Genomic DNA, 12,446 nt, shown 5'->3' with positions numbered 1-12,446 from the left:
CTGCTGGAAGATATAATGTTATCAATATTGATGGGAAATGCTCAGCCCCTGGTTGAAAGTGTCTGATAAGATGAGGCGTAAAAATACCCGGAGAACCACATTCAGGCCTCACAGCTAAAAGAGTATATTGGATTTTTTTAGCCGTTTTTTTTTTTTATTTATTTCGTGACAACGGTAGTTTGTGTTAAATTGTTGCAGGGAGGAGATTCCACTTTTATGTGGGACTCATCCCGACGCTAATTAGGGGGTCATTTCTTTGCTTACGTTGACTTTCTGCTAAAGTGGCCTTCATCCTCAAGGCAAAACTAGAGATCCCTCCACCCTCCCTCCTCCCCAAATGGTGGACAAGCAATCAGAAGCTATTCCAATTAACTAGCGCCAGTCCTCTTGGTGTTGTGAATTTGATGAGGTCCACATTCAAGCGAGGGAAGGAAGAAGCAGCATAATGATGCTAGTTTCTAGCTGTCAACTCGGCTGATATACATGTCAAATGCACTCTCTTGATTTGGCAGTCTATTTAAACTGCCCTCTCAGGTCAATGCACGTTGACCTGCATCTGTACTACATCTGTTATTTCAACCCGATCCCTGGCCCAGCATCCACGAGCTGGCAATGTTGTCTCTTGACTCCCCATGTCAATGCTAACTTGCTGCAGGCAGTGATGAAGTTGGAGGATGGATGGATGGATTCTGCTGCAATACACATTTCAAACATTGTTTGAAGGTTGAAGTCCCAGTGATTGTCACATCCCGAAGGATGCGTAATTAGTCCTCCGCATTTGACCCATCATCCCCTGAGGGAGAGCGGTGGGCAGCAGCAGTGCCTGGGAATCATTGTGTGATCTAACCCCCCAATTCCAACCCCGAATACTGAGTGCCAAGCAGGGAGGCAATGGGTACCATTTTTACAGTCTTTGGTTTGACTCGGCCGGGGATCGAACCCACAACCAGTCTCAGGGGGGACACTCTACCACTAGACCACTGAGCTGAGAGAACTTTTGCAGATGACACAGCCTTCTTGAGCTCCAGATTTAAAATAATAATAATAATAACAATAATCATAATCATAATAATAATAATAAATCTTAATTTTAGCTTAGCCTAAAAGAACAGATGTGCTTACATCCTACCGGTGTTGGAAAGAAATAAAGAAGCGAAGAAAAGGAACCGTATAGAAAAATAATGAATTTAAGCGAATTTATGGTTTGCAGAATTTACTGTTTTTCTGGTTGCCCTCTCACCTGTGCTCAATAAAAATGCCCACTCAGAACAAACACGAGCTGACAAAACACCGTGAGGCACTCCCCTGACGGACAGCAGGCGGCATTGAGTTCAGTACCTTCTGTTTATTTTGGGTTTATGGCTACTTCCAGAGATCATCTATTTCTGCTGAAGATAATGTCAGGTAGGCATCGGGTCTCATTTGAGCACTAATGAGAGTCTGCTTTCAGTGAAACAGCTTCATTTTTTAACAGTGCTCAATTATTTTGTAGAGAATACTTTAAAGCCTCCCTTCTTTTTAAGTATTTGTTTGCTCCATATGTTGTGTTTCCAGCTCTGGCTGGCGTGGGTATTTACTTGAAAACAATAATCCCACAGATCTTCAATCTTGGGAGAGAGCAGTGGCGGATGCGAGGGGAACTAAGCTACCCTCAAAACTACAAAAGACAGAGGGCTGTTATATATCCAGCTTGGCTTTTTTTTCTGTGATTTTTATTTTCATTTCATTTTCTAAAAAAAATGCCCACGTCAATGTGTGTCTCTCTGTTTGAATCAGTGCAATTATAATTATTCAACAGCAGGAGAAATTAGAGTGCATGCTGACTTTGTCACCAACACGTGTACTCCGTCAAGTCACACAAATGTGATACTGGTAAATCATGATGAAATAGAAAAAAAAAATATTTACAGCAGCCCCAGCTCTGCTTTACACACAAGACCCTTAACTGTAATGTACTGGATTTGTCAAGGCAAGGAAAGTGTTTTGTTGTATTTTTGCCCTTGTTCTTGGAGTCACTTCTCTTTTTATTTTTAAAGTCCAGTATACAAACCATCCTCAACTTTCCCTCTTTGACACTACATAATGTCCCTCGTGTGTCAGTGTATCCAGAAATCTTCCGTCTAAGTCCTTCTCGTGTTCACAGATTCCGTCCCACATTGTTGTCCTCAGGCTTCCCGCCTTAATACCTCATCCTGATCCTGACTGACATCTTGGTTTTGACCCTGCTTCGATTGAACAGACTCTGTTCTTACCTCCGCTCTGCATTTTTCGTAAGGCTGAGATCATGACGGGATTCTTTCATTTTTTTTTTGATAAAGTTTTTTTTTTTGTTTTTTTTTTGAGGATGGGGGTTTGGAGGATGAGGCAAAAAGTCCATCGGCGTTTGGAGCCATGGGAAATCCTTTGAGGGCTGTATGGATTTGTTGGATGAGACTGAATACAAATGCTCAACCAAAAGGAAGAGGGATGACAATAAATCTCAGAGAGGGTTTTTCATGAGTTGGAGCTGGAGAAGAAGTGAGCATCACTGACAGACAAGGTCCACCCATTCCATCCTCCATTCATCCATCCAAGACATATTGTCTTCTGCGATTAAAAGGACGTGACAATAAAAAACAACGTTCAGTTGTAGAGTTCGTGTTGTATATTTGCTGATTCTTGAAAGAACTCATTAGGCTGTCAAGGAGCTGCATGTGTGATGAGTGACAGTCGCTGGCAGTGTTAGAGATCAAGTGTGTTTGTGTGACTGTGCAGGGATCAGGGTTTGAGGTCTACCGTGGCTCCTGTAATCCCTCGAGACAAGGATGCTCTTTCTGAACTGAGCTAGACTGAAGAAGAGGGCGACTCAGTGGTGCCCCCTTTCTGTGTGGAGTTTGTATGTTCTCCCTGTGCCTGAGTCCCAGGGGACCCCAGCTTCCTCCCACATTTCAAAAACATTCAGTTGAGAGGCAGTCGAGGAATTCTAATTTGACCGTAGGTCTTTGTGCGTGAGTGAGAGTGGCTGTTTGCCTTTCTGTGTGGCCTTGCGATAAACCAGCGACTTGTCTAGAGTGAGACCCTGCCTCCGCCCAAAGACAGCTGGGATAGCATCCAGCTTCACCCCGACCCTTAGTGCAGGAGAAGCGGTTACAGAAAATTGGGTTTCAGAAGAGAGGACATGCAGGAAAAACTTTAAGAGATTCCTGCAGCATATTGTGAGTCATTAGCGCAGTGTAAACCTTTACGCGGCGCAAATCAGTGAGTGTGACTGAGGACCCATCATGAACCCGGGCCCAGCAAGGTGTGAAATGAGCTTCTATTAGTCTCTCCAGCATCATGACACATTTATCAGCAGACCAGCAAATGTACTTTTCCTTAAGGTGGCTCCCTTCCCAGGTGAAAATCCCATAATTAACGTCCCGTTACTTGTGAGAGAGGGGTAAATAAGATGAGTGTTTATTGAGGAAACAGCTTGCAGACACCGCAGAGCAGAGGAGGATCTGGGACATCCTGGCAGTGATGCGCTCGGGTGGAGCGGCTGTGCGATACGTGCCATCGCTAACGGGCATGTAGTTATTTTGGAGAATGTTCCTCCCAAACTATTAGACCCACTTCACTCAGAGGGAGAAATTGTTGGAGTTGTGAGTTGTGCGTGTCTCTGTTTGTTTTTGGAGTGTACAACACATCAGGAAGAGGTTTATTGCCAAGTGTGTTCACTAGTGTTTCGTGCATTTTTAAAGACAGACCCATTGTAAAGCAATCATTCTGATATTTTCTGAATAAATAATTAAAGTAAATAATTTTACATTTATTTCTTCTTTCTATCAGCTTACATGGATGTACAGTATATGCCAATGAAATGCATACATTTCTTTCAGTTGGGTTTTTAAATTACAGTTACCACTGGGCATGATGCAAGATGCTATGAAGTGGTCATGGAAGGGGATTTCAAGTCTAATCAGTTCACAGCAAATACATTGTTTTCAAGAAAATGTAAGTTGGTGGATGAGGTTGGATGCTCAAATCATTGTTCAGGTATTGTTGTTATTATTACACACTCATAATCGTGGCCAGAAGTTCTTCTCTTTCTCAACATCCCTACAACATATTTCCTCATTCTAGCAACTTATTTCCCCCACCCCTCACGCTGTAGACAAGTGTACTTTGATCCATAACTATAATGAACAATTAGTGTTGATTCATACCTTAGACATCTTTAGCTACATTATTGATCTGTCTTTATTCTCCTCATTACAGTGGGCACGGTGCAGTGTTCTGCATATCTGTATTAATCATTATGAACAGGCTTTCCAATTAGAATTTTTTAATTATGCTTTTTTCACTGATTGCATACATTAATTCTCTTTATTTTGGGCTACCATGGCCATGCACATAGTTTGTATGGATTTTGATATTTACGATGGCTGGATTTGGTTCGTCAGGGTCGACGTTGAAGATACTAAACCGGCCTTATCGCCATTGTTGGTGCCTCTGAAATGTGCATAGAAATAACAAGGACTTGACAGTGCACGGGTTTGCTCTACACCTGTGCAAAAACACAGGTCACATTTTGCTGGCAGCCTGAAATACTTGGAGAGCTTTTCACTGTTAAAGATACATTTTTTCCTTTGCACAGCCGAGGGAATCTAGATAATAGAGAATTTTTTTTGCTAGACCCCTTTACACCTTATTGTAAGAGGCCCTTATACCTCATACTTCGGACATACCTACTGTTGCTAAGAGCTGTTCTCCATTGGGTAGCACTTATATTATGATGCATGGTTATTTCCAACTTTGAGCTCAATCAGCCTTGTCTTCCCTTAAAATCTGCTATGGTAAAAAAAAAAGAAAAAGAAATGTAAATGCAAACTCTTTGCAGGTTGAGAGATGTGTGCTATGTTGTGTCTAATTTTTTCTTTTTTTATCATGAGGGAGAGTTCAACTGTTCTTCAGTTTTAAAAAGTGAGATTGTCTCTCTTGTAATATTGAGAGTCATATGTGTTGAGAATATGGGATATAATTAAAAGCTATAAGTTAAAGGAAAGATAGCCAATGTTAGTTTCCTTCAAATAGCTAACACTGATATGCACCATACCTACATTCCCAAGAACAAAGTTTGCACTTTTACTCTTTCTGAATGTCTTTTACCATGTGACTCTAGTGGTGAGCTACATTCAAAACGCAATTGCAATGTTATGACTGCTCTGACATGTTATTTTTTTGGCACATTGTCGTCAATAGTATTATCTGCCTGCTGCCTGGAGTTTCCTTTCCCTTGCCTCTCTGAATACGTCTGCAGTAGCACATCATGCTCTCATTTATGTGTCACTTGAGTTCTGCACATAGGCAGCAGATGACAGGCTTGACGTTGTCCGTGCTGCCATTTTTGTAAATAGTAATTTTTAACCAAGTCTTTTAGATATCGCGACCTGTCTGTGTTTTCCGCCAGAACAGCCGACTGGATCGTTTTAAAGTGTGGTGACACAAAGACTGTTAAGATGGCAAAGAACAAGGTCATGTCTGACGGATCACTGGATGGCCAGGAGGAGCTGGTGGGAGCATGGGCATGCTAATTTGCTCCCACGAGTGTGTGTGTGTGTGTGTGTGTGTGCGCGCGCGCGCACGTGCGTGTGTGTGTGTAAAGTAAAGTCGACCCGCTTCTGCACCCTTTCAAATGGACACTCTTGATGCGAGCTGTGCTAAAAACAAACTCACCCGAGTGGCTGATGAATGCATTACTGATCGCTGTGCGTTTGTTCCTTGCTGCAGATTCACAGAGTTTCTGGAGCCCTTTGAGAGAGTCATTCAACCGGAGGAGCTGTGGCTCTACAAGAATCCTCTTGTGGAGTCTGATCACATTCCCAAGAGGGTGATGTTTGTAAGTACCTGTCGTCTCATTATCTATTCCTCTTGCGACTCGAGAGAGACTTAATAAGTGGTCTTTATGGCTTTAAGCAATGTCCCCTGACAATATTTAACATATCGTTTTCCACTCCACCAATTTGCACTGTGAAAAGGTAGGGCTCCAGCCAATAGGCTGCTGTCATGGGAATCGATCGATAATGAGAACAGGTAAATGAGTTGCTCACAGTTTAATAGCAAACAGTTTCTTTATTCAATTTGAAAGATGAATATGTTACTACAAGAGGTTGATTCCCTGTGCGTTATGCCTTTCTTTTCGGATGAGTGTCTAAACCTTATACATAAAGCGTAAAGGCAAAAAACAAACAAACAAACAAAAAACGTATTTGTATATTAAATGTCAAAAAGGGTTTTGTGGCTCCCAGTGTGTTCTTTACTGGGAGAAACAGGTTCAATGGCTCTTTGAGTGGTGAAGGTTGCCGACCCCTGGTCGAGTGGATCGTTATAATATCATCTGTGTCAGTGTTGTCCACTTCCTGTTTTGTTTTGAAGGATTCCTTTATGTGTCCTTGAAGGGCTCTGCCCTTCAAGTTCAAATGATAAATTTGGTGCCATATAAAGCTTCACACACCTAATATGATACATTTAGCGCATCCATCAAATAAAGAGCCCATTGAGAACAGTTAAACAGTTAAAAAAAACAACCAAAAAAACGTTTGTGCAAGGCCCGATTCTAAACATGCATCACTAATTTATGGAGAGCAACAATGTGACCTAGCGTTGAACTACATTCTTTCCAAAACCAAGCACAAGTACAAAAATAAAAATAAAGCCATTTAGTAGTTTTCTACGCGTCTTTTAAGAAGTCCACCTCTCCATAAATTGACACAATTGCAGCATCCACACTGTGGCTGCCTTTGTTTGAAAGCTTCAAGTAGCTTTGTGCTTTTTTGTTTTTTTTGTCACAACAAAAACATACTGTGAGCTGCAGCGTCTTTGTCTTAAAGGGATGCGAGCTGGCTCAGTCATATTCCGACCATGCATAAGCGACTCAGACAGGAGCTTTCTAAGATAGAGCTTGGGATCACACATTGTAATCTGCAATCCAAATGCCTTGCAAATTAGCATCATTTGCCTATTTGCGAGGTGCCATTTCTTTTCTCAGCTTTTTCATATGACATGAATATAACATTTTTCGTCATCATTTGGCCCGTTCATTCCCTCTGTAAATACATTTCTTCTCATCGGGCCAGCTGTCTACCCATGCTTTGTGTTGTCCAAAAGTGGGTCCTTCTGGCACATGCTAGACAGCTGGATTCATCATTAGGATGTCTGCTGCAAGCCAGCAGAGAGCCAAAAGCTCTCGGTGAGTCGTTATCATCCATCACCTTATTTCTCTCTAGACATTAACGACAGACGAAAGCCCCGTCGAACTCCGAAGCCTCTTTCCTCTCACGATGAGCTGCTCGTAGAACCCAGTTGATGATATCCAAACAACGACATCCTCCCATTGTAAATATTGACTCATCTTGTGCGTAACAATGTGCTGCAGGGTTCCAGACCAATTTCAATCAATACAATAAGATATCCCCATCTGTTTTACGAAGTAAACACTGGAAAAAAAATCTCTTGGCTTCTCTCCTGTGCACACTCGTGCATCTGTGCCAATTTCACCATCACTGCAGTTAATAGCAAGCAATCGCTGGCTCAGAACCCATCAGGATGGGTTTCGCAGAGATTATTCTAATGTAGTTGTGAGTCATCCAATACCGTCAGACTTCACTGTCTGTTTTGTTCCCCAAGTACAATTTTTTTTTTTGAATTTCATCAACAGCACTGTCCAAACAAACACATTCTTGAAAGTGAGACTATTAGTAAGTAACCTTACACAGTAGCTGGGTCACTTTTTAGCCTCAATGACATGAATATAGAGTGTGTGTTATGATTAAAAGGTAAAAGGGTTGCAGGAAACTTTTTTTTTAATTGTTACAACTCTGAACTCCAAATTCGACCTTATGCCAGCGTTTAGCAGCGTTCTGTCAGACTTAAAATTTCTGTGAAATATTGAAACCACTTGGCATCCTTTACGAATCAAGAGGCGGGAGGTACGATTGTTTTGGCAAGAGTTCCATTTATCTTTGCAGTGCACGGCGGCGAGCCACAGGCAAAATGTCACCAAATTGAATTGATCTATTTGATTGTGACAGTCAGACCATTGAGCGTTCTAGAAAACATCTAACTGGGCTCATCAGATGTTTGTGCTCTTTGAACATCAGAGGATCTCGGGCAACTCACCGTGGTTTGTATACGAGCAGCTTTAGCTGTCCACAGAACCCCACGCTTGATCCAAAGCCGTCTTGATGCCTTTTCTGCGGCGTCTGATGTTCCTCTGCTGGAACAGCTTCTGTGCAGTCCCCTCCACTCCCAGCATTTTGAGCACCCTAATGAGAGAGCAGCCGGTCAAACCCCTTCATCCATCCTCCATCCATCCATCCATCATCCGGCAATTCCATCGTACTTGGCCCTCCCTCCATCCAGCCATCCCAGAGGCCGGTCAATCCCGACACGTCCACTTGTGTTGTGGTTGCAGCGTCCGGTACCACATCTGGCCTGAGTGCGGCTGCTGCAATGTTTTCTGGGAATTTGAGTGATATTTCTGGGTCGACCTTCAGGTGCCGTTCCGGAGCTGTTGCCAGCATCTCCCCCGCTCGGCTCAGACACTCCGCAGCCCCGACCAAGGTGATGAAGAGCCTTACCACTGCGGGACATGATGCTGATCATATCTGAGCAGCTCTGCGATGACCTTCCAAGTTTTAGCCTCCCATTTCCAAATCTCTGATATGGGTTCTTTGCTGCAGGATTTAGGAAATGTGTGCAGCGCCTGCCAAGTTAACGAATGAGACTTTCAAAGTTTCAAATCAAAGAGATTCTTTTAGCCTTCTGTCTCATGGAAAGCTCTCCGAGCTGAGAACTGGTGCAATGGTTTGGTAAGTTCTGGAAACCATGATGATTGACAAAAAGTAGGCCAGCCTTTTCAAACTGTTATTATCAGAATTCTCTCCCAATGTACTTTTCGCCCCAGTGGTGAAGGGCTTCCCTTTAAAAAAAAAAAAAAGAAAAAGTCCCTCAATCAAACAAGAGCAGCGCCTGATGTCTAGATGTCGTTTCCAGCCTCATTACTAATTCTTTTTTTTTCAGCTAGAAATGTAGCTGCATAATATGACATAATTAAAACAGTAGCTGACAGCTGGTTAACTCCCTTGCTGGTTACCTTTGTATAGGTGTTATTTCATTAAGCAATAAAAGTCTAAATGTCACACCACCCTCAGTGGCAAGAGTTGTTCCACCGTTGTTAGTTTTTGTCTCACTTCTTTTCACTCTAATTGTTATTTTTTTTTACTCCCCTGCCAATCAGTGTGTGGCAAATTGGTGTTTAGACAAATGCCCCTCCACACACATCAATCATTTCATTGTGCACGGAAACAGCTGCAGAGTTGCCTTAGAATGCAAAGTCAAGCAAATTTAAACTACATTGTGAGCCTCGGTGTATTAATGATGACGAGTCGGGTGATATGCCAAAGTCCATGCTTTCACAAGGTGTACCAATTAAGCATTTGCATAAGCACCTGCTTTAATTCAAAACAAACAAACAAGTGGTATAAAAGTAGCACGTACGTGTTTTATGTCCCAATAAATACAAGCAGTAACTTGGAAGGAAGATTGGAAAAAAAAAAAAAAAACAACACTAGTGAGGCACAATAAATAATAATTGGAAAAAACTCTGAATTGTGAAGAAATTCCCCCTTTGAGAAAAGTTTTTGTTGTTTTATGTATTGTTTTATTCATGTCTTCTCTGTGAAATAAAAAAAAAATCTATATGGTTGCGTCCACTGCTGCTTTGTTCATTGCGGATACCTGCATTTGTGGTCCCCTTATATACAGGAACTGTTGTGCAGTTAACACATATTTAAACCTTAGAAACACGTTAGCTGTCTCATAGGTTTTTTATAACGCCTCCAAAAGACGTATTGCTGTGTGAGTAGCATAACGTCTCGTGTCTCTGATGCGGCAGAAATCGATGGTTTGACATCATCACTTGTTCCGCGACAACCAGCATTGTCCGCGCTGCAGTGACAAGGGAAGATGAGGCAGAGCGCCGCGCTCGGCCCCGCTGAGTGACACTGCCTTCAACTGAGCTCACACATTATTAACGCGTCCTCTCAGTTTTTTTAACGATGAAATATTGACTGTAATAAATGACATCCCCACCCTCACATTTATCAGGGGGGAAAGACACCCCACGCTCACACCCAAGAGCCAGATTTCCTTCGTGTCAGTGCTCTGACAGCTGCCCCGAAGGTGTGCGGAATTTATCTTGGTATTAAAAATAGTTCATGGAAGGGATTCATATGAGGCGGCATCATGACTCAAGCTCGACCTTCGCTCGGGTAGCTATCTGCACACTGTTGTGCAAGACCTCACTCAGTTGTGGTCTCTGTGTACGTTATTTATAGAGCGTCTTGTGACGAAAACACCAGCACCTGCCATCACCTTGAGATCTCATATCTCAAGGTCGAGGAATCCTGCCACCAACTGCTCTGACTGATGGATGAAAACCTTGTCTTCAGTGAGATCCTGAGTGTTCACGTTTTCAGTGCAATTGACAGATTCATTGTACGTGCTGGAGATAAACGTCAGACAATGTCATTTATTAGGCACATTTCCAGCAACGAGGCATCTCAAAGCGCCGTACACGTTTACGCGAAAGTCGTTGTAATGTCATTTTAAAACAACCACCAGAACCAATGATCTGATTTCGACGGAATTGAAATTGTTTGCCGATTTAACGACATCGTAAATAATATACGTTAACTGGGAATTGATTCATTTTGACTTAATTACACACATTTGACATTTTCCAGAGAGCCGCAAAGGTCAGCAGTCTGCCCTGGAGGCAAGCACTCAGAGGGGATGCACATCATCTTTCTATTGACACCAGCCAAGGCATCACCTCTGTGTCTTTCCTACCATCCCTGAAAGAGGGGAACAAGTAACACACATTTAAAAACTATTTTTAGATGTAGTCTGGAATTTAGGATTTTCTTAATTACAGCATGACAACAACATCTCTCAACAAACCTCTCTGTGTGGAGTTTGCATGTTCTCCCTGTGTCTGCGTGGGTTCTCTCCGGGTTCTCCGGCTTCCTCCCACACTCCAAAAACATGCATGTGAGGTCAATTGAACACTCTAAATTGTCCGTAGGTGTGCATGTGAGTGTGAATGGTTGTTTGTTTCTATGTGGCCCTGCGATGAACTGGCGACTTGTCCAGGGTGTCACCCTGCCTTCGCCCTATGACAGCTGGGATAGGCTCCAGCAGACCCCCGTGACCCTGAGCTCGGGACTAAGTGGGTATGGAAAATGAATGAATGAATGAACAACATTACAACATTATAAAAACGTGAAATGGAAAACAATGTTTCGGGTTGTTTTTTTTTTTTGTTTTTTTTAATTGTGTTTAATTTTTGCTTTAAATATATTGGGATATATTTTCTACAAATTTCAAGGTTTGATGATTTGTTTTTATCTTTGAGAAAGGTAGCAAGGGTTTGATCCCAGGCCTGTGGCCTTCCTGTGTGGAGTTTGCATGTTCACCCTCTGTCTGCGGAGGTTCCTCCCACTTTCCAAAAACATGCATGTGAGGAGAACTGGGAACTCTAATGTCCTGTGTGACCCTGCAATGTACTGGCGACTTGTCCAGGGTGTCACCCTGCCTTTGCCCCACAACAGCTGGGAGAGGCTCCAGCAGACCCTCGCTACCATGAGCGCTGGAGTAAGCGGGTGTAGAAGATGGATGGATGGATGGATGGATGGATGGATGGAAGGATGGAAGGATGGACGGGATTAAAGGTTAAGACCTTGAACACTGCTTCCCTCATACATGTATATTACTCTTCCAGGCCTTGAACGCAGCATTGAACCCTCTGAGGTTTCACTGTATCATTTTCAGACAATGTCAAAGAACTCAAGCCTTAAAAAAAAAATGTGACAGTAAATGTCAGAGAATGTAAAACGCTGCCACATCAGCAACTAATCAGCCCAACTTTGATGTACTAATTGGAGTCGCCATGTCACTCAGAATGCCTTTAGGGCAGATGAGAAGGTCCAGCAGTAACGTTGGGGTCTCGCTGGAACGTTTCTCTTCCTAATTAAGAAAGAGAGGGGACCTTGTGTGACAGAAAAGGACACTAAAGGCATTAGTTGCGCTCCAGGCTGACGTGATGGATGCCACCTGCCGCAGACTCTGAATCAGTTTTGTTTTAAGTAAACATCACCTGCTCACAGCGTTCACGTGGCGCTGCTTATTCAAGCCATTTTCCCTCCCCGCTGCTCAGCGTACAGTGTGTGCACGGGCAAATCCAGGTGCAATTTCCGTGCACATGCAGGGCCGCGCTACAAAAATCTGACAGAGCGTGAAATGCGCCGCCGGTGTTTTCTCGCGCTTGCTGCCTTGTTGTGAATGAAAAGGCTCAGTTCCGGCACAATCCGCCCAACGCTACCACAAGGGCGGCTTCTCGCATTGTGACAGATCTTGTTTGTCATTTG

The 12,446-nt window shown here is 43.0% G+C and overlaps 1 protein-coding gene across 3 annotated transcripts in view; it reads left to right on the top strand.

Moving 5' to 3' along the window:
- plpp4 (phospholipid phosphatase 4) overlaps nucleotides 1-12,446 on the top strand; it is a 59,527-nt gene that overhangs the window by 29,161 nt on the left and 17,920 nt on the right. For all 3 annotated transcript variants that reach the window (XM_076019055.1, XM_076019054.1, XM_076019056.1), the window contains one exon: nucleotides 5,749-5,857. In XM_076019055.1, the coding sequence (XP_075875170.1) occupies nucleotides 5,749-5,857 (109 nt within the window). The remainder of the gene's footprint in view (nucleotides 1-5,748; nucleotides 5,858-12,446) is intronic.

Source organism: Nelusetta ayraudi, unplaced genomic scaffold (assembly GCF_046127955.1).
Source record: "Nelusetta ayraudi isolate G7.1 ecotype Tasmania unplaced genomic scaffold, CSIRO-AGI_Nayr_v1 ptg000008l, whole genome shotgun sequence".
NCBI lineage: Eukaryota > Metazoa > Chordata > Actinopteri > Tetraodontiformes > Monacanthidae > Nelusetta > Nelusetta ayraudi.
The sequence above is the reverse complement of the archived record's forward strand: the minus strand, read 5'-3'. Positions and strand labels throughout refer to the sequence as shown.